The sequence below is a fragment of the Euprymna scolopes genome, chromosome 2 (assembly GCF_053919585.1).
Source record: "Euprymna scolopes isolate OS-2025 chromosome 2, ASM5391958v1, whole genome shotgun sequence".
Taxonomy (NCBI): domain Eukaryota; kingdom Metazoa; phylum Mollusca; class Cephalopoda; order Sepiida; family Sepiolidae; genus Euprymna; species Euprymna scolopes.
In genome coordinates, this window is record NC_136483.1 from 58,310,929 (window position 1) to 58,335,262 (window position 24,334).

Below are 24,334 nucleotides of genomic sequence, written 5' to 3' on the forward strand. Positions count from 1 at the left end.
TTGAAACTTAAAATATTTCCGAGTTGCATAGTGTTTGAGTCATAGTTAAAAAAAACCCAATTAAGTAAGGTTCCCTGAAGTTCATGTTTTTCTAAAGATCTCTTAAACTCTACAGTTTAGATATTTTCCTTGAAATCATGTAATGGATTTTGATTTAATTAGGATTCTACACAAAACTACATCTTGATTTTAATCCTCATCGAGACATATAAAAGTGGTGCAATATTATTCTTTTCAGTAAATTTATTTTATTAACTAGTAGAGTACCCTTCCTGGAAGAAGTAGTCTGCTAGTATATGTATAAGAAATAGGAAAAATTGATTATGAAAAATAGAATTGAATAAATTACAATATTTATTGAGCCATCAAAAATCAAAAAAAAAAAAAAAAAAAAAAAAAAAGAATTATAATAATGAAAATAGACTCAACCGATGTTTCTTATATATGTCTTTTTAAATATATTTTCAATTTATGCTAACTAGTGACGCACTTTTAACTAATGTTTATCTTCTGACGATAAGCACTTAGCCTGGAAAATTCATAGATTAAGAATTTTCATGATTATAATTCCTGGTTTAAATTTTCGATAGATCAATAAATATTGTAATTTATTCAATTTCATTTGTCATCATAAATATTTCATATTTCTTTAATTCCTCCATCTAGTATATTGAACATTTTATTATCTTAATAGGTTTTAAGATATTATTTATATTTGAATCACGTTGACACACCATGTCAGCCTTTCTTAGAATCAATTAAAATCTAATATATCAAAAGGCTGGTTTCATGAATTCTCAGATGAATGACAGAGAGCTCGATATGTCTTTGAATTTTTTTAGAGGAGGATTGATAATTTGGAATATTTATACTTCTATTCTCATCTTGGTTGTTGTTTCTTTAGCAATGAAGCCACTTATCTTCTAGTGCATATTTTTAGCTGTCCGAATGAGAAAAATCTATCACCATAGATTAACTAAAAGATTCACTAAAATTCCATGCAGCTACCTGAGTTCGACATAAAGATTCCTATGTTTAAAAGATGACCGAGAAAGTTCAGCAGTTACATTGGCTGAAAAATTGTGAATATGATGAAGATAGTCGTCCAAATAATACAATCTGCTTTATGTTTTTGCTTATTATAAAGATTTAAACAAAACTCAACAGAAATATTGAAAATATCTTTATGAAGATAGATAAACCAATGTAAGCGATTATTCCTAAATAAAATCCTAAGGCATCATTTCAAAAAGTAAACAAGAAACACTTTTTTTTACTTAAAGAGAATCAATTATGATTTTGAAATAAAATATTGTCTGACTATGCTGACAATATTGGGTATAGCTTTCATTCAGAGTCTAAGGATTTAAAACATTTAATTTGTTGATAGTCAATGTTTAAAACCATGCATAACAGACTAATGTAGTAGAATGATAGAAGTGCAAAGGCCAATTACAATGAATTAATTCTCCTGATGAGAATGTCTGAAAGTCACATGTTCATAAACATTCGTTTAGGAAATCAATAATCCTGATCATCTTCATCATATTCGGTTTAACATCCGTTTTACATGTCGGTATCTGTTGGATTCAATGTTAACTACGGCTGTAAACTATGCCGACTGAACCTTTGTAGAGGGTGTTAGAACTCCTCAATGAGGACATCTGTTGGCCGTGGATAGCAACCTTCATGCATAAGGATGGGATCTTAGTGGCTGAGCAGTCCATGTATGGGTTGCCTAAAAATTGCAACACTCCACTTTTGCTCATATTTGAACTAGACAGGAGGATGGAGAAGCTCAATATGACCAAGAGGTGATCACAACATGCCCTAGTTCATTTGTATAGCAATCAATTAAAATAATGCCATGTACTGTGTTTGGTGAATATTTAGTCTTTATTTATTATTCATAATAATAATAATAATAATAATAATAATAATAATAATAATTATAATTATAATAATAATAAAAAGAAAGGGTAATTGGTATATGATGATAATAATGATGATGATAATGATGACAATACTACTAATAAGCCATTCTGGTGCACTGGTATGATTATTTATATAGCAAAGGGGGGCACTCCAATACTAAGTCTCACTATGGAACAAAGAAAAGGCATACCTTTGATGTCTTGGTCTCCACGCATAATTTCTGAATAATCTCTTGGGTCAGGAACTGCAACAAAATATGACAAGCAATTCTTAGCTCGGATTTTGGCGCAATGTTTTTCAGTTTTCACGAATAAGGCTCCTATTATGTTTTTTTTATTTTATTTAGATGAATTGGAGAAGAGTTATTTTGAATTGTTGTTTTATAAATTTGTTGAACTTTTAAATAATTTCTTTAAAACATTGGAGCACTTTTTGAGATTTTCTTAAAATGGATTGAAGTTCCATAGACAAGAGATATAATAAAATATTAAAAATATGGTTATTTTTTTTTCGTCCCCACCTCAGATATCAATTAAAGATCAAAATAAAAAAGTATTTTTGCTTATATACTATCTGAATATTTAGAATGTCAGTCAAGAAAAGTGATGTGTTTTGTCATTGTCATTTCTTGGATAATAAAATGACAAAATGAATATAAATATATATAAGATAAAAATTCCTTTTATAAAATTCATTGTATATTTATGATAAAATTCGTATAATAAAATTTCCCCTGGAGCTATCTAAACAGATATAATCCAACTTTCAAGGAAAAAGAAAAGAAGCTCAATTTTTTTACATGGAAGAATACGGCTTAAATATGTACATTCCTAGGTTCAATATGGCATTTAAATCAGGTTTAAAAAATGAAAAGATCCAACAAACATGGTTATTTTACATATATGTCGAGAAAGCTTTTATTAAATTAATAGGCAAAAATCATAGGAAACTATAGGGTATTTGCTTTCAGATGTTACATGTAAGGTTCTCTCTCAGCTGAAAAATATTTATGTAAAAGATTCGTATGTGTTAAAACGTTTTACTTTGAAAATTTGATTTCAATGACATTTTGAATCTATAAATTCTTTATATATATATATATATATATATATACATATATATATATATACATATATATATATATATATATATATATATATATATATATATATTGTGTATGTGAGCAGAAACTATTCATTTAAAGAAACGTTTTTAAAACAGACACCTCATTTGCCTATTTTCATGAACTCTTCCGATAATCAAACGTTTTCTTAATTTTGAGACAAAAATAAAAAAGAATTCACAAATTTATTGAATGTTGACGTTCCACTTTCACTAGTCATCATCAAAGTACGAGGGGCGTTCCAAAAGTAACGCCTTCTATGTTTTTATTCCGCTTGCATAGATCAGAGGGGATTGCAAATTGCATTGTTGTGATGACTGAACTTATGCATTTATGACTTGAAAGTTTCATGTCTCTGTTGCAGATATTGACAGTGTGAGACACTAAGAAAGTAATCCCTGTCATGCACGTACATCAGAAACAGAGATGAGTCATTGACCTCCTCGCAAAAGTGCATTGCAAATGTAAAACAATAAATTCTGGAGCATAAAAGGTTGCTCACTTTAATGGTACCACTCCCATCTTCAGGAGTTCAACTCTTTGAGTAAAGAAAAATAGGAGGCTTTACTTTTAGGACGACCTTTGTATAAAGTGATTTTTGATCGTAAAGATCTGCCTACAAGATGTACTTTATATCCTGATGATGACTTATCAAAGTCGACAGCTTGGATAATAACATAACATGAAGAGAGCATCCAGCAATCATTGTGTTATATTTTCGTAGTCTCAAGCATTGAGAAAAATAGTTAGATCTGTGGAAAAATTGTTAAAAGTTTTATGATTTAAAAATAAAACTCATATAGTATTAGAAAGAGAGGAACACATAAAATTTGAGCCTGTTGAGAATTCACTCAACCTGTTTCCAGCCATCTTGATATCCTAGCTTACAAGTAAGAATTTATGACCAAATCAAGAGCAAAAGAAAGGTTTATTTAAGCAACACATTCTTTGAGAAAGGGAATGAAACTTCTTATAGACAAAGTGGAATGAATAAAAATGAACAAAGGAATCATTTTTAACCCTTAACTTCCCGTGGAAAATTATCTAAGTCGAGAGCCCAAGTCCTGTAAGGAAGCATCAGAAAATAACCAAAAACTTTATTTTTTCATTTAGATGTTTTGCTCAGAATTGTTATGAAACTTGAGCATACAACTGGAAAATCAGTGCTCTTAAATATTATATTGTTATTTGCACCAAAAATAATACTGTCATCAAACAAGTTATTTGAATGTTTATGCGAAATAGCACACATGGACATATACATCATTATAATACAAATAAGATACTGAAATAAATATCAGTGCCTGAGTGTACATATTAGATGGACCGCTAAGAGTTATCCCTTTTCAATTTTTAAACGTATTTAAAAACATATTCAAACAAAGGATTATCATTTCAGGCGTTGTTAAGCGTATTGGGGAATATAAACATCACTTCTGGTCAATGCAGTTTCGGCCAAGTTAACATAATCTTTAGATTTTTCTTTGTGCATGTATATGATTGACTTTTTGTGTTATGCTTCAGTTTGAAATAACATTTTCATTGGTCTATCACATTTCAGTTTTTAATAGCATTTTCGTTAGTATGTCACATTTCAGTTTAAAATAGGATTTTCGTTGGTTTGTCAGGCTTCAGTTTGAAATAGCATTTTTCATCACACAGATTAATAAATGCATCTTTAAAATACTTGTTCTTGTTTTATTTTTCAATGTAATTAATTAGAATAAAATGAGAATTTAATGAGGCATTCCCTCTTAATACACACGTTATTATGTGTTCGCATGTGTATACAAATGTATATGTATGTACAAAAGTTCCTACTTAAGAGTATAAACTTATTTTGGTCAGTATTAATTGAAAGGCTCCTTAAGTCTTTTTGGTGGCATATTTATAGGATTCAACAATAAGTCACAGAAATTTGGGTACATTTTTAATAAATGAGTCGAATATATATTATCCCATTTATTTATGTATCGATGAAGACTTCTTATAGGAACAAAAAAACATGCAAATACACTTGCAACTACAGACAGAGAAAACCAACAACAAAAATCAGTAATGCATCCATTTTTTGGCAATGGGCCTATAATCAATACACACAGTAAGTATAAAAACAGTATATATATATATATATATATATATATATATATATATATATATATATATATATATATATATGGGAAAATTCCAATATAATTACCGATTCTGTTCTAAATGACCGATTACAATTCTGATTTTTTTTAAATGTCTAAATATTTAGCTATAGGGTGTTCTTTTGTTTGGATTATGCTAAAAATCATATTTTACTGACTATTTGTATATATTTTCACAAACATAAAAAAATACAATTGTGAGTGGTGATATACAGATTTAAATTAGTACCAGCAATAGAAAATCAAGTTAAAAAACACAAAAGAATTGTTTTTGGTATCGGAAATTGGGTGAAAACTTTTTCGATTCTGATACACTAAAAACTTCTAATTTTACCAATTCTTGATTCTGCTTAATCGTCTCAACAGTAATTATATATATATATATATATGTATATATATATAAAATATAAAATATATTTTAGAGAGAGAGAGAGAGAGAGAGAGAGAGAGAGACATTTATGCTGATGACACTACCATCTATGGCAACACTTCAATGCCGTAAATGACCAAGTTCTCTCTAATTCTCTCTCCTATGATCTTGATCACATGGTGCAATGGGGAAAGAGGTGACTGGTTAATTTTAATGCATCTAAAACCAAGCTTTCATCTTTACATCATCAACGTTCTGATCACCGTCTGGCATCAATTAAAATGAATGGCTCTCATCTTGGGGAGGCTCTATGTTTCTAGGTCTGACTTTTGCTCCTGATCTGAGATGGACCACATACATCAAATCCGTTGCCAAGGCTGCTGGAAAAATGGTGGATCATTCTATCGCTCCAGTAGATATCTCACTGATGATGCAATTCTCTGCCTGTATAACACCCAAGTACATCCAAGGATGGAGTGCTGTTGCCACACCTGGGTAGGAGCTGCTAGAAGCAGCTTATCCTGCCTTGAAAGAGTCCAAAATAGACTTCATAGCCTAGTGGGGATGCTTTTTTCTCTTCCCTGCAATCTCTTTCCCACAAAAGAGACATTGTGAGCCTATCTCTGCTTTATTATTATTTTCATGGCAAGTGCTCGTCTGAGCTCCAATCTGAAACCACTATCAATAATTTCCCACACTCTTTATCTGTGCCTAAACCTAAACATAGATTCCATGAACAAAGCTTCTTTTTTAGAACTGCACGCCTGTGGAACTCTGTTCCGTTTTCCTGCTTTCCAGCTGACTACAGTATGGTCGTCTTCGAGTCCAATGTGAACAAGTTCTTGATAAACCATCCCTCTAAGTAATCCAATTTAACAAATTTCCACTACTAACGATTACTACAACATTTTCCCATTGACTACTGTGCACTCATTAACCCTTACCCTCGAGTGACCTCTGGGACTTGATAAGTGGTTTCTCCTTTGTAAGATATATATCGGTTTCTCATGTTTATATAGCTCATATATGTGTGTGTGTGTGTGTGTGCAGTGTATATCTGTAGAAACATGGATGCTGCATGCATACATATGTATATTTTCGACTGTGAAGAAGCTTGTAAAAAAGTGGAATGTCAGGTTTTCATGTTTGTTTCTGCTTTTAAAACCTTTATTATATATATATATATATATATATATATATATATATATATATATATATATATATATATATATATAAAAGATAATCTCATTTTTATTCCTTGTTCACCTATCTAAACTTATAATGAATGTAACTTTACTTTTGTTTTATTATTTCAGTATTTCCCATATATATATATATATATATATATATATATATATATATATATATATATATATATATGTGTGTGTGTGTGTGTGTGTGTGTGTGTGTGTGTGTGTTGACGGTGGCTAAAAATTCATGTGAGAGCATTGTCATTGTTTTACTATTTGCCACTGTGCATTATTTCTTAACCTTTTAGCTAGGGGCAAAATGTAGTCAATGTTCTGATGTAACACTTCATATCTTATTTAATAAGAATAACACTAACAACTACAGTTATTGTCCCTAATTTCAAAATAAAACACCTATAATGAGAATCAACATTTATTCCTTATACAAAGTCAACATCATTAGAAGCAACACTCGCTACAGGTGCTATATGAGAGTTTTACTTCTCAGCAAGGTCTGCTTTCACAAAAAACATTAGTCCGAGGAGGAGGGGGGTACGGTGTCCTTACGCATTAACCTGAGCATGTTTATGTCCGAATACACACACACACACACACACACACACACACACACACACACACACACACATATATAACCGACATCTTGCTGCCCAACTTCCAACATAGTACCCCAGTAGCTGTTACCCCTGATAGTAGCCCCCTACACCAAAATGACAATGTCCCTTGTTTGGGGTGAAAATGTAATTATATATATATATATATATATATATATATATATATATGATTACTTCATTTAATCACATAAATTAATATACAAAGATATAATTTTATGCATAAATTTTTCAGTATTTACTTCAACAGTGCTCAGTACATATTTAGAGCATAAGCCTGGCGAATTCTCACGAGAATGAAACGCGAAATATTCTGTGTAGCTTAATTGCCATATATATTTCATAACTTACCACTTATAATAATCCACAGTCTCACTATAATATGAACAAATCGATCAAGTTTGAAGTAGCATTTTCATTGCTAAATACACAGATTAAACTGGTGCATTGTAATAATAATAATAATGTCTGTTTTTTAATTTGTCTCCTCTTGAAGAAGTTAGACTCAAGGTCAAGTATTACTTTGATGAAAGTATTTCTGTGGAAAGAACTAGATTCAGACTTGGCAGACCCAGGTTTTCAGTCTGTGATGTTGTTAATCACTTAGCCACCGTCACCCCAAGAATAATATCTGCTATTGTTTTGTATTGAGGCGAACAGTAATAAAATACATGAGTAACTTTGAAAACTCTGTGTATGATTAATTTCTTCTGCCTGTTAATTAAATAACAACTTGGGACAAATACAATGAACTCAACAAATGTATTTTATGATCCATACCCCTATATATATATATATATATATATATATATATATATATATATATATATATATATATATATATATATATGTACACCAGGAAAACAGCAAAAAGTGATTACAAAGCAAACACCAGCATTTAACCTCTGTTGCAGCTCATAAAAGTTCATTATTTCAAAATGAATTTCTTTTAGACCCATAATCATATTGTGACAAGCCAAGCAAAGGAATTATGAATGGCCAATAATGTGTCAGTAGGGAGAATCAGGAGATGAGGGATGAGGGAGGTTTGCTGCCACTGCCAATAACAACAGGATATGTATATATAATATTGTTTGAGGGATAAGCAGAAACTGTGAGGGGATATATTGGTCAATAGGACCAGTTTCCCCACCCATGTCTATGCTCAGCGGCGTCCCTCAGTGATTTGAAATGTGAACAGGTAGTTTCATATTAAGACTTATTGGTTGACTATGAAACCATGAAAAGCTGTCAAAGCTGCAAGCATTATTTTAAGATTGGTTCTTGTCGAAACCCTGGAAGCCATTGGTTCCTGGCCAGCTGCCGCCCCACAATCTAATGGGTAATTATCCCTGGTCAGACTACTACAAGCAAATATAAGATTAGTCGGCAGTTCTATAACTGGTAATCTTCATATATGAGGGTGTGTAGTGGCGTCAATGATGAAGAATGATTGACTCAAAGGCTCATAAGATATTTATTTCAGCATCATGGGAACCCTGTACGATCGATATGGCATGACTTGGTAAGTTAGTATAAGTAATAAAGTGTAGCTGAGCCTGAGTTACACTGGACTGAACCCCCAGGGGAGATATAATTTGTCCTTGTAAGATGCTGAGGTGTTCTTTTCGTTCTTCTCTTTTTGCTTTTTTTTATTTTTAATGTTTTTTTCTTTTGGTTGTCTTGTGTGCTACGTCGATTCCCCAATGCTTCAAGAACTGGATTTTATTATCCAATTTATAATTCTAGGAGAATTATACAAGAGTTTACGGAGAAGAGGGGAATGGAGTGAGACAAAGAGGTGTCTGAACTATTCTCTCTTTGTTTCTAGTGGGTTCCATTTCAGAAAGTTATGAATAAGCGTTTTTCTATATCCTCTTTCTGATTGGTTCTGAATAGGAAGAGTTGATTTTATTTGCTTTCATAGTTCGAAAATGATTCATGAGATATTATTTATTCTTGCTTGGCAGTAAAAGCTGTAATGTTTCCAGATGCTGCCAAGAAGCTGTGTTCATCATTTGTCAGTTGGTCTGTCACACTTAAGTTTGAAATAGTATTTTCAGATGCATCTATTCGTAGGTCAGTTAAGCGGTTGCTCATACTATGTGGCTTTCACTGGAAACTACATGGTCAGGAGAATGCAATGTGGAAAACTTTCATGTTTTTTTTTATAGCAATCACTCCAGACAAGGCATGAAATCAATTGATGTAAAGAGCTAACAATTATGAAAGATGATTATTGCAAAGACAAGAGATATTTACTAACTTTAATCTTGAAAAAAAAATCAAGGCTATACTTGAGACAAAAACAGTCTGCAGGGAGAGAGTTCAACAAGTTTGCAGTTCTTGGAAAGAAACTACTAGAATAGGATGCTGTATTACAATGAGGTATCAAAACAGTAAAACGTGGTATGAAAACAGCGAATTGAAGATTATTAAATCAACAAGTCAAACGAGCTGGAATAAAGGAAGCAGGAATAGATCAGACAATCGAAAAATACATGCCATAATAGTATTTGTGAAAAAGATTGATACTGGTGGCATCACATCTGTGAGATAGAGGTTAGAGTGAAGAAGAAAGGGTTAGGCCTATCAAATTACATTTTATAAAGAACCCTCAAACTGGACAGAGACTCATCATACCAAATATGACAATAATACTATATATCATCATGTGATGTTTCTTATATCTTCTAACTTAGATATGCTTCTGACTCCTTTGTGGTTTGAACACTGTAGTAAGTGAAATCGCTATTGTTGATGATGACGTAAAGTCCTGTGTTAAAACGCCATCAAATCAACAGAGATAAAAATGGGATTAGAAAAGAACATTTAAGAAGGACGAGAAAGCTCTTTAAAAGTAAATTATACTATAGAAATCTAATAAAAGAAATAAATACTTGAACACTATTCCTAGAAAGATACACTAGACCTTTTATAAATTGGACATGAACCAAATTACCAAGAAATTAATAACGATGCATAATCTGATGAACTCTATGTAAAAAGAAAACAAGGCGGAAGAAGAATGGTAAGTATAGAAGACCGTGTGGACAATGCGACATAAGAATTAGAAAAAAGACATAATCCAAAATACAGAAAAACTAATTACTGCTGGCAAAATAAACAATACAAAGAGCAGCATAACGGAAAAGAAAATGACAAAAAAAAAATCAAAATGAGAAGAAGGGCGACAATATGGAGAACTTATAATACTGATCAAAGGAAGAGCTCATAAAAACACATGGACATCGTTATGAAAGACCACTGTACAGAGAAACAGGATTGTTACTGACAGCTGCACAAAACGATATCATCAGGAATGACTACATAAAAGTCAAGAAAGACAAATCCAGAAAAACAGTGATTATAGATTATATAGATAAAGAGACGAAACAGTAAACCACACCATAAGTGAATACATCGAACTCACCTAAAGGGAATACCAAAACAGACATGCCGAGAAAGTGGAACTGCTAGAAACCTCATAATCTGACTCTCTCAATTCTTCTAAGACACACACACACACACACACACACACACACACACACATTTGGCGGTACCAACATGTGCTGGCACTACACAAAGGGATCATAAAAGGTAATGATAATGGAAAGACTGAGGAGAGAAAGCATCAATCAGACCCCCATTGGAAAGGTGTTGAGAATATTAGTCTTTGGGAAGGCTTATCGCCATTCTAATTCCAAGAAATCCAACAGTCGTTACCAACAAGATATCAATGGTAAACAGCTGTTATAACGCAAAATAATTTATAATAGTTATCAAAAGAGTCAAATCTGAAAAGATTAGTTGTCAGGAAACACCACTTGTTATTGCCACATAACAATCATTGATAATGACTAGTGTAAAAAATTCCAGAAATCCCTTAAATGAGCTCTCTTCTCCAACTCTCCCTCCTCTCAAAAAAAAAAAAAAAAAAAAAAAAAAATCACAAATTCATGCTTCAGCTATAACCAGAGAAAATTGTTGGGAAAAGTCAAGGAGGACGGAAAGACAAAGAGGGAGCAAACCTCTGTTGGAAATATGTGGAGAATATTGGAACCTAGGGGAGGCTTAGCTTGATGCCATTCAAATTTCAGAGTCATCGCCAGCAGTAAATTAATGCTAACTCGTTGTTATGATAAATTTATTTGCAATAATCATCAAAAAAGGTAGCGAGTGTTAAAAATCTGGAAAGACTTGTTGTCACTCAGTCTCTAGGGAACACCATTAGCTATTTTCAGTGATCAATTACTAATGATGACTTGTATGGACATTTCTAGTAAGTTAATAATAATAATAATACACAACTCGAAATATAACTAAAATCAACTTTTCAGAATTCATACCAAAATCAGACCTGCAGCATCTCTGGCTTTCTCATTCTGTCAATCTGAGATATAGTTCTGGTCAGTTCTAGAAGGCTCACCTTCCCAGGATTTGCCTTCTCAGCCTTTGAGAAGAGGTTAAGTTAGTTTATTACCACCTGAAGCACTCCCATCGAGAAATGTTGACAGAGTTGCTCATGCAATTTTTGTTCGGCCAGAATGCTCTTCTAGGGGTCTGGCTTCAGACCCCCACTTACCAATCTTATATTTTCCGTTGTGGAAGAGAGATAAATACATTAAGTCCAACTAAAGGAAAAATGAACTGCCAGGATAGATGTAGAAGAAAAACTCTATAACCAGACAAATCAATTTAAACTTATGCGTGCAGATGATATTTCGTCTTTTTTTATCGAAAACACTTTTTGGATTCAAGAAGTGTTTCGTTAAATAAATATGATTTTGATTTGACTTGTTTTGTATCTGTGTGGTTTTTCACTTTTTCTACTTATTTCTTAACAACAGCTGGGAAAATCTAATATGAAATAGGCTTTATTTAATTCGTATGAAGTTTCGGTATAATTTATGTCTTCTTCAGATATAGCGAATCAAACTGGAGAAATGTTATTTATTTGAAGACTATATCTAAATATCTTTACCTCTCTCTTTATCTCTCTTTCATAATTTTCATTTATTGCTTTTTCTAACATTTACACATGCTTTTATGCATACATATTCACACACACACACACACACACACACACACACACACACACACACACACACACACACACACACACATATATATATTCGCATATATCTAGTGGGGGTGTATGTATGTATGTATGTATGTATGTATTAGCTGTAAAAATCTAACTTGATTATCGCTATCTCATTGGGATTGTTAAATCCAATCATAGGTTAAAGAAGAAGAAGAAGAAGAAGAAGAAGAAGAAAAAGAGGAAGAAAAATAAATTGTATTAAATTGTAAAACATTAGCAAAGAAGACAAAACTGTTGTTGTGATATTGTGTAAGATCAATGTTTATGAGCTTAATAGAAAAAGTGTAGAAGAAATAAATAGGCTTGCCTCTGCAGGCAAACATCTAATCTTTTCCACAAAATTATGAGGTTTTGATTGCTGTAGATGTGAAAGTGTGTCTCTCAAGAAGATTATTACAGTTATGCGCTTGGGTGTGACGGGGACAAGGGATCATAAAAATATGAGGTTACACCTCAGAACAATTATTTGCTTTGCAGGGTTATTCATTCAAGAATAATGTCTGTCAAAAATGACTGGATCATTTTTGTTTTACAATTTTGGAGACGAGGATTGATAACTTATATTATTTAGATTATTATTCAGACTTTGATTCACACCGTGATTGTTATGTTCACAGCGTTTCGATATAATCTCTGACCTTCCTCAGGTGCATTTTTTTGAACTTGGTAATCTTTATGCCAAACTCAGAAACCTCTACTGTGTTTCAAACTGGACCCATTATTTAATCAAAGAGGGTAGATTGTTCTTGCTCCATCACTTAAGGCCAGATAGAAGTGTTATTTTCCTTAGTTATTATTGCTCGTAGTAATGATTGAAACCTCAGCCTACAATGGACAGAGCTGATTGTTAAAATAATGATCAACAGGTTCTCAGTTCGATATAAAGTTTATATAAATAGACTTAAAATCACTTGGCTTTGAAGAGTCATTTACATTGAAACCTTGGCTGCCGATATAAGACAAATAACGTCTTTGTGAAAGAATTGTCTTTGTTCGGTGATAAACATACCTGCAAAATTCTTGATAATTCTGACATAGGACTCATGATACTGCATCGATTTTGGCTGTGATGGCCATTTTTTTATGGAAATCGTCCCAAGCAAGACATAAAGCTACTTGATGTTAAGAGCTAAAAATACCTCTCAAGGTCAAAAACTATCCAACGATAAATATTAAATGGATAGATTCCAACCCAGAAAACAGCAGTTCTTCTTTTATCAGAAACATAGCTAATGAAATGTCAAAACTAGAAGACAAAATAAGAAAAGCGAGAGTTATGTATGGCGAAAGTAAACTTAAGATCATCTTCCTTCGCACCTGAGTAATAGCCTAGGGATTATTTTGACAGAGATTATCTTTAAGTTAAAAAAAATTGAGGGAATTAAGTTTTGTTGGATGTGAATCCATTCAAAATCTTACTGATGAGGCATTGACGAAAGTATCCCTACATATTGAACAGCGCTAAAAAAAAAACTGTTAGACATTTACGTTTGAGACTTGGTAGACAAAGTAAGCGTAAACGGAAGTTTATTTGTATCAAATATGACTGTATTGCAGAAAGAATTGGGAATTTACAAACGATTTCATGGGTGGCATTTTTTTTTCTTTGTTTCAAAATTGTCTTTCAACGATTCTCATAATTAGAATCTCGAATCTTTACGTTAGCTTTTATATATATATATATATATATATATATATATATATATATATATATATATATATATATATATATATATAATCAGGGGAGTTACATCGTTATTTTTTAAGTTTAGTTATCGTGACGTTTAGAATTGAAATCTAAACCACTCAGTGTTAAAGCAAATATTCTTAACTCTTAAATCAAGTCGCAATCAAAGTTTTTCATCAGCAGTAAATGAATTTAATCTAAAGTAAGTAAACATTGGATTCGCGTGCAATGTATTTTGCGTTTTATTTTCTTTTGCCTTTTTTTAATGGCTTGAGAAATTTGACAGTTATGCCAATAAAAAAAAAATTAAAACATTAAAAATATGAAGAAGGCAGCAGATTTATTTCCTTCGTCTGTTTAGATGCTTAACAACATGGAAGTGTCGGGTTCTTTTGCTAAACTGAACTATATTCCATATTAGACAACTCCATGGGTGTTTTATAATAAATGGAAAAAGGAAAGATAAATTAATAAAAACATATTCTTTTTTTTAATAACTTGAAGGCATAAACGAAACCATTTAGTATTTTTTTATTTTTATTTTAGACAAACACTATTGAACAAACTAACGATAGATCATAGAAGAAAAAACAGAAGAGAACATCCTATCCATTATTGATAGCTGATTGGAAACAGTCTTTTGGATTAGGATAAAGGGGTGGGAAGAAAATGATGAGTGCAATAATTAGGAAGAATGGGAAGAAAAAAGGGGGAGGGGATGTAAAAATAATGAAAGAAAATCAATACAATATAAAAAAAATTACAACAGATATTAAAACAAATAAAAATAAGAATATATAATTCAAAGAATACCCGGCCAGAAGGACTAAAATAAATTTCATCTAAGACCGAATAATGTAGCGTAACTTTTATGTTCCTTTACGAGGATCAAAATCAATATATAATGATATTAAACCTTACGTCTAGAATCTTTATTCCAATTATAATGAAAATCCATTATATAATTTAAATTCTAGGAAATGTCTAAAATTTAGGGCTTAAAGCTTAGGGGGTCTTAAAAAGAAACTGAAATGCAGGAAATCTTGTTTAATTGTCTCTTCTGTAAATCTTTCTGACAAAAGAAACGTTTGCTAGTCTTTCTATATGCTATCAGCATTTTCATGGACAATGTTCGACTGATCTCCCATCTCATTAAGAAATGCATAGCAAGAACTCAGCTTCCAAGTAAAACTTTCTTTTCTTGCTTATTTTCATAGGCAATTTCTTTCTAAGAGCATTCTATTTGTGAAACACATTAAACATTACAACATGGTCATCTTCAAATCCAATGTTAACAGATTCGTGTCATAGACGATCCTCATAAGCGATCAAATTTTGTTTGTTTTATCCATGATTTTCAATCATCACATAATATTCTTCATCATTCTCAGTAACTCTTATTCTTGAATAACCTAGATAAGTAGTAACTCATTAGTAAAGAAAAAATAAGAAAAAGATCCTACTAAATTCGAACTCGACTTAGCAGTTTCGTAGTCAATGTGGGTACCTATTACCCTGACTGGTGCACACATATCTGTATATGCATGTGGGTGTATATATGAAGGCAGACACCAAAAGGCTAATGTTTGTTCTGCCCAAATTACTGAATTAAAAACTGATGAAAAACAACAACAAAAGAGGGGGGAGATGGAAGAGAAGGTAAAGCGGAGTGAAGGGAGAAGTGAAGGGGGGGGGGGTTGAAGTGTGAACAACAGCAACAACAAATGGCTAATCTTCTTCACACACTTCGAAAACATCAATAAGTGGCATTCTGTTTTGTCAAAAGAATTTGGTTATACTTTTGTTTTTTAGTTTGTTTAAGCAAATTGAATTTGTTTTTTTTTGGTTTTATTTGCCCATCTGTACCTTTTTTCATAATTTTTACAGCATAATCAATATTCATTGTCACCTACTTACCCTCCCTCCCAACCCTTCTATATAACACCATGCGCCTCATCCCATCCCCCGAGAAGGAGGAGGAGTATCATTCCTCCTCTTCCTGCTACTCTGGTAAAATGTATCACATTTGAAACATTAATTCGACAGTCTCTAAAACAACAAAAATTTAAAAAAAAAACCAAAAAAAACAAAAAACAAAACCAGACGATAAACACTAAAATTCAAATTTGAAAGTAACGAGAAAAATCATTTAGAAAACTAAATGCAAAAGAAAGCATTTTTCTGTATAAAAAATAAATAAGAATTATAATAAAATGGTGGCTGCAAAAATTAATTTTAACTAAAGCCCAGCCATTTGGGATCGGGTTCAAATTGGATGCTTCATTCAAATGCTGATCCTTATTTTCATAGAAAATACTGAGCCAGGATCCCCTACCAGACACAGCAAAGATTCACAGACACTTCAGCCTGACCCACTGACATCGGAGAGAGTCATCAAAGCAATCAACAGAATCTATGACACATTTAACTCATTAAATTGCTCGGAGATGGAGTACCGAGAGAAGAAATGTCAAATTTTAAAAGATTTAAGTCCTTTATTTATTTTTGTATTTTCTTTAAAAAATAATAAAAGAAAATTTAAGTAATAAAAGAAAATTTTAAATGTATAAAATTAGAATATTTCATGTTACCGTTGTTGTAATGACGCACGTGTTTGGACTTCTTCGTGAACATGAGTGCTACCATACTGAATATATTGTGTTATTACGGATAAAAAAAAGCAATAATACAGAAATGGTTGGGTATATATATATATATATATATATATATATATATATATATATATATATATATATATATATATATATATATATACACACTTCAGAATAATGTAATGTAATAACCCCTACTGATTTCAATAAGTATATTTCCTTAACCCATGAGTTTTTGATGTTTACTCAGGGAAAAATATTAGCAAATATTATAAATGATTTGTACCTAATTTGCTAAATGTAATAAACATTGAAAATTATGATTAAAAAGTTTTTAAATTATAGAATAAGGTAAATTAGATATTGGCTCAGAATGAAAAGGATATTGAACTTCAGATCCAAATTGTATGGTACATCCTGAAGTGAGAGGTTTTGGTAGCAGTGATGTAAAAGGATCCAATGCGTATCGTTATTCTTCCAAGGTACAAGATAACAATCCGAAGTAGGCAGGATTCCTTAGTTTCTCCTTTGGTTAGATGAGATATCCGGTAAATATTTGATTATATCAATTCGGTGAAGACATTTTTTTTAATAAACATACATTTTTTTTATTGTTTTTTTAATATATAAGTTTCATAATCCACTCCAAGTGTAAAATCAATTTGTGAATAAAAGCACAATTATCCGGAGACAGATAAAACAAAATGAAATAAATAAAATAAAATAAAAGAATTGCTTCACAAAGCCAAGCAAAATAGACATTAAAAAAGTTAGATGCAGCTTTATCGACTAAAATAATATTTATGAATCATATTTATAAATCAGCACAAGTGAAAATGATTTAACCTTACTAAGACTAAACGGTATCCAATTGAATACTTATTCTAAAATTTCGATGTTAAGGGAAAAGGTGATAGTTGGAGAATCAAATTTGTAGGGATGAAGAAAAAGAAGAAACGAAAAAGAAAGAGGGAGAGATAGAAACAAAGGAGGGGTGAGAAAAAAGAAAAAAAGAGAGATATAGCAACGAAACTTATGAAAGCCCCAAACCATTTATAATATTTGCTAATATTTTTTCCTCTGAGGAGATAAATAAACATCGAAAACTCATGGGTTAAGGAAATATACTTATTGAAATGTATTCTTTGTCTTGCATATAATAAAAATTCTAGATTTGAAATTTAACCGTTAAAAATCATAAAATTTATATTACTAAATTTATATGTATATATACACTAGTTGGTTTCATTCCAATAACCAAAGGAAAAAGTCAGTCCACAATCATAATTTTGGTTATTTTTATAAATACATACATACATTCTTGTTATTGTCTTACCATAATGAAAAAACATGGTTTTTAGTCTACCTGGATGTCCGTCAGAGATGAACAAATAAATAATAATTTACAAAATAAAATAAAATAAACCAACCAGTATATATGCTCTGAAGTCGAAAATATAACTGTATTTAGCTTGTTATTTGAAACAATTTAGACAACATGATAAGAGATATATACCTTGTAAAGTGATAAAGAAATGTTAAAAAAAGACACATAAGATATGAGGAATATTTGGAATCAAGTCTCCCCTTGCTGTTATTTCAGATCATTTGAAATCATAGCAGCAAATTTATCTCCCCCTCTATCAAGGTTAGAGGTTTTTGGGGAAATATAAGATATTTTGTAATTCATGTGCAAAACTAGGAAAACAAATGACTATGACTGTAAAAAAAGTGACAAAAATAGGCTCTAGATGATAGATGACCCCTTAATGTGTGATCTTATGGGCAAATGTCACATAACATGCACAATGCAAGTCATTACCTTTCCAACCAGCCTCTATTTATTAAATTCTGATCGATAGTCGCTGAGATTTGGAACTTATAAAATAACCCAAAAAGATGGTATATCTATATATTAGTGGCCTGGCAAGGCCACAGGGGAGACAACCGAAGCAGCAAAACTGAAGCTGGCCTGTCAGGACAATATATGTAAAAATTTAGGCACATTTTTTTGGTTTGAAAATATAGGGTTTTTTTTTCAATTATAATAAAATTTTAATCATAGAATAATATTATAATCTTCAAAAAGCTTGCAAATTTTTCACAGTTTTATCCCATAGAACTAAATATATGAGCATTTCAATATTAAATTTGGCTATCAATAGAGAGAGAGAGAGAGAGAGAGAGAGAGAGAGAGAGAGAGAGAGAGAGGGAGAGAGGGAGAGAGAGAGCTAGCTAGCTATAGCTATACACCTTTTTGTCAATTTTGTAAGTGGCTATAAGGTGAGAAGTGATCCCCACTTTTTGAAACTATAATTTCTTCATACCTTGGAAACTTCTCGTTTCCTTGAATTTTAAACGTTACACATCCGTTAATTCCTGTATTTTAAATTTTAAAAGTGAATGCCCATATCGTTATAAAACCAATATAATTAAGAATCTTATACATCATGATTTTCTCAAACAAAAAGATATTCTTTAATGAATTAAAAAAATATAAAACAAGTTTTAGTCAATAACCAATTCCGAAACTCTCTTGTAGATAAAATAAAACTAGCGATCAGCAACTTGAATCAAACTAGTAATATCCAACAAGAAAACTCTCAAACTATTCATATATATATTACCGTAATCAGTTACACAAGAACTTCAAAACTGATGAAAGTATTCGAAAAAATATTACCGTAATCAGTTACACAAGAACTTCAAAACTGATGAAAGTATTCGAAAAAATATTACCGTAATCAGTTACACAAGAACTTCAAAACTGATGAAAGTATTCGAAAAATATTACCGTAATCAGCTACACAAGAACTTCAAAACTGATGAAAGTATTCGAAAAAATATTACCGTAATCAGTTACACAAGAACTTCAAAACTGATGAAAGTATTCGAAAAAATATTACCGTAATCAGCTACACAAGAACTTTAAAACTGATGAAAGTATTCGAAAAAATATTACCGTAATCAGTTACACAAGAACTTCAAAACTGATGAAAGTATTCGAAAAATATTACCGTAATCAGCTACACAAGAACTTTAAAACTGATGAAAGTATTCGAAAAAATATTACCGTAATCAGTTACACAAGAACTTCAAAACTGATGAAAGTATTCGAAAAAATATTACCGTAATCAGTTACACAAGAACTTCAAAACTGATGAAAGTATTCGAAAAAATATTACCGTAATCAGTTACACAAGAACTTCAAAACTGATGAAAGTATTCGAAAAAATATTACCGTAATCAGCTACACAAGAACTTCAAAACTGATGAAAGTATTCGAAAAAATATTACCGTAATCAGCTACACAAGAACTTCAAAACTGATGAAAGTATTCGAAAAAATATTACCGTAATCAGCTACACAAGAACTTTAAAACTGATGAAAGTATTCGAAAAAATATTACCGTAATCAGCTACACAAGAACTTCAAAACTGATGAAAGTATTCGAAAAAATATTACCGTAATCAGCTACACAAGAACTTCAAAACTGATGAAAGTATTCGAAAAATATTACCGTAATCAGCTACACAAGAACTTTAAAACTGATGAAAGTATTCGAAAAAATATTACCGTAATCAGTTACACAAGAACTTCAAAACTGATGAAAGTATTCGAAAAAATATTACCGTAATCAGTTACACAAGAACTTCAAAACTGATGAAAGTATTCGAAAAAATATTACCGTAATCAGTTACACAAGAACTTCAAAACTGATGAAAGTATTCGGAAAAATATTACCGTAATCAGCTACACAAGAACTTCAAAACTGATGAAAGTATTCGAAAAAATATTACCGTAATCAGCTACACAAGAACTTCAAAACTGATGAAAGTATTCGAAAAAATATTACCGTAATCAGCTACACAAGAACTTTAAAACTGATGAAAGTATTCGAAAAAATATTACCGTAATCAGCTACACAAGAACTTCAAAACTGATGAAAGTATTCGAAAAAATATTACCGTAATCAGCTACATAAGAACTTCAAAACTGATGAAAGTATTCGAAAAAATATTACCGTAATCAGTTACACAAGAACTTCAAAACTGATGAAAGTATTCGAAAAATATTACCGTAATCAGCTACACAAGATCTTCAAAACTGATGAAAGTATTCGAAAAAATATTACCGTAATCAGTTACACAAGAACTTCAAAACTGATGAAAGTATTCGAAAACATATTACCGTAATCAGTTACACAAGAACTTCAAAACTGAGGAAAGTATTCGAAAAAATATTACCGTAATCAGCTACACAAGAACTTCAAAACTGATGAAAATATTCGAAAAATATTACCGTAATCAGCTACACAAGAACTTTAAAACTGATGAAAGTATTCGAAAAAATATTACCGTAATCAGTTACACAAGAACTTCAAAACTGATGAAAGTATTCGAAAAAATATTACCGTAATCAGTTACACAAGAACTTCAAAACTGATGAAAGTATTCGAAAAAATATTACCGTAATCAGTTACACAAGAACTTCAAAACTGATGAAAGTATTCGAAAAAAATATAATTCGTTGATACTTAACTCCCAATGATAACAAAAAATAAAATTTATTATCTATTATAAAAAAAAATGCAGACAATTAACCTCATAATCAAAAACAACATTTCGCAGACAAATAATTTATTAGAAAAAAAAAACAATGTAGTTTACCAATTTAACTTCCCATTAGGAGAATGTATCTCTAATAATACTAATCACATAGGCTATACTACAAACACATTGTCGCGAAAATTAACTCACCACCTTTCTGACTCTAGATCGATATCGCAACATTTGGGAAAACATGGCTGCCATCATTCTGAATTCAGAAGAATCATGGTAGAAAACATTAAGGTTTTGCAAGGCGAGAAAAATGTTAATAGACTTAAAATACTCGACGCATACTCGAAGCATTGTATATTAAAACAAAAAACCTCAGATCAATAATATCAACTGTAAATGCAGTAGAAATATTTTAAAATGCTTAGGATAGCAGATTTAAAAATTTATATATATATATATATATATATATATATATATATATATATATATATATAATAAATTAATATATTATAAAAAAAAACAAAGTATGTCGTCCACCTAATTCATAATAAGCCACCACATGACCGTGACAAAAATATGTATATATATAATTAGGAAAAGGAAAAACATAATTTCTACAACACAACACGCCTGAGGATGATAGAGGTATCTCTGTCGAAAGCGCTCGCTACGAATCCAACTTATACAATTTAAAAAAAAATACAAAGAAATCTATTGGGAGATTGGAGAAGATGAAAAGGAAGATAATAAAACAAAAGAATTCCGTGCACTCCAATAACATTTGTTTGTACGAGAAGATGCTGCCTATATATATATATATATACATTTATTTCTCATAGAAAAAGTTTGCCAAAGAAAGGAGAAATAAAAGACACAATTACTAATGAAACAGTACACATTAATAGCCCTAATAAGAATCGAAATAAACATAAATAACCAGGGTAAATAAATTACAGAGAATGCATGGTTGATGTAAAGTTAATATGATTTACTTTATTACCTTGAGAATTATTTTGAGAATGACTATCGAGATCAGTAGAAAAGATTTTGCTGAAATGCCTAGTCGTTTAGGGGTTTCATCTGAATTGCAATCAGAAGCAAGATCTAATGATACGGCGTCAGCAATGTGTAAAAATCAAGTAAAAATGTATGCAGAACATGTTCACTTAACTCAAAGTCCACTGCCAGTCTTTGTTTATATCTCACACATGTGTGATGCAAGTCTTTTTGTAAACTTTCGAATTGAAAACTAAATTATTACTAGGGATTCTAGGTCGAAAGAGAATATGTCTAATCTGATAAATATTTTCTTCTAAAAGAAAGTAACTTAGGACGTCTTTACAAATGTTAAGCTTTATTTCAATTATATTTGTTAACTTCTCTGTAATTTTTTAATTCTTTCAGGGCTATTTTATCATTTTCACTAAGACCCTCGGCAAAGATATACATATATCTGTCCTCCCTACACTAAGTGAAAAATTATGGCAGACTAAATTGCCAAAACTTTGTAGGGCATCTAGTATAAGAGAAGGAGAACCCCTGATACAACATTTGCGACCTGGTAGGTGTTTATGATGTGCCACATATTATGCCTCTAAACAATCTTCACTTACTTAGTGCAGAGAATAAGTATGTTTTCATAATGCACGAATCACTTTAAACAAATTGATATATGGAAAATCATTTAATAATTTAAAATTTACCCTCATAAGCAACTGATCAGTATACCCCTTTTTATATACATACATACTATATAATAGTTTATATTTAATTGAAACAGAAGTTCTCATTTAAAGCAACGTTAAACCTCGTCAGCACTGAGATGAGTGACGATATGGGAGTATCATATGATAGGTTTTAAAGTGCAAGTGGTTAGTAAGTTTAATACCTTTAGAATAAGTTTAAATCGAACACCACTCCTCCTGAATAGTAGAGTAGAACAGACGACCAAACTCTGGTGGGGAAATTCGTTTTGAAGAAGGAAACTAATGTAACACTGGTTCTTTTTATCTTGGATTACTTTTTAAGCAATACAGATTTTGGAGACGTCATACTTTCAGAGGGCATCCATTGCTTCTAAAAGCAGAAGAAAGTCAACAATAAAGCAACATCTGTAGAAATGGCGCAGCATGTAAGAGGTTTGCTTCCATGAACAAATTCTTTGCAGAACAGAATAACATTTCCGTTTCAAGCAATTAAATATTTCTCCCTCCAAAATGCTATCCATTATTTGCAGGCTATAAATTTTAGATGTATAAATTATTCAACTTGTTGTGTGAAAGGGTGTTTCAGAAAAAGAGGGAGAGGGGGGCGGCTAAAAGAGGATATTTATAGCTTATTGTATCGCAGATGTTTTAAGGGAAGAATCATTTTGTCATTCTGATATATAATCAAAATCTAACATCATCTAATGTTTATAAAAAGCCACAAGAATATACAAGTTTTGATAGAGAAAAATGTGTTTCCTCTTTCTTTTGGTTTGATATTGTGAATTCATCAAGTAACTAAAAATTTCTAGTGAATATATGTTACCCATGAAAGGTTTTCATGGTACTATCAGTAGATACTGGCGTCCTGGCCTAAAATACACTAAACATTGATTTTGTTGTTTTTCCCCCTTTCCAAAACTCAATCATGTTCTGCAAACTTAAAAGCAAAAGCAATAATTTTCCCTCTACAAAACAATCAAACCAAACACCATGAATGAATATTTAAAGATATAAAGGACATGAAGCATAAAACTTTTTTCCAAAATTACTGGATTTGGCATTAAATAACATGAAAAGGGCTGATATACTGAACCAAACGTAAAAGGTTTTAGTTATGTTGTTCTGTATTATAATATATTCACCCTTAAAGGGATCATAGTTATATTTACAGCCCTTATAAGGATAGCTTTCATGGAAGGAACCTCTTAGAAGACTTTTAATATTGAGTGAACCAGAGAAGATTCAACAAACTTTCAT

At 31.2% G+C, this 24,334-nt stretch overlaps 1 protein-coding gene across 2 annotated transcripts in view; it reads right to left on the minus strand.

The window, feature by feature from the left end:
* The window catches only part of LOC145291508 (uncharacterized), a 783,169-nt gene that overhangs the window by 271,074 nt on the left and 487,761 nt on the right, over nucleotides 1–24,334 (minus strand). For both annotated transcript variants that reach the window (XM_080137475.1, XM_080137464.1), the window contains exon 4: nucleotides 2,126–2,179. In XM_080137475.1, coding sequence (XP_079993601.1) covers nucleotides 2,126–2,179 — 54 coding nt within the window. The remainder of the gene's footprint in view (nucleotides 1–2,125; nucleotides 2,180–24,334) is intronic.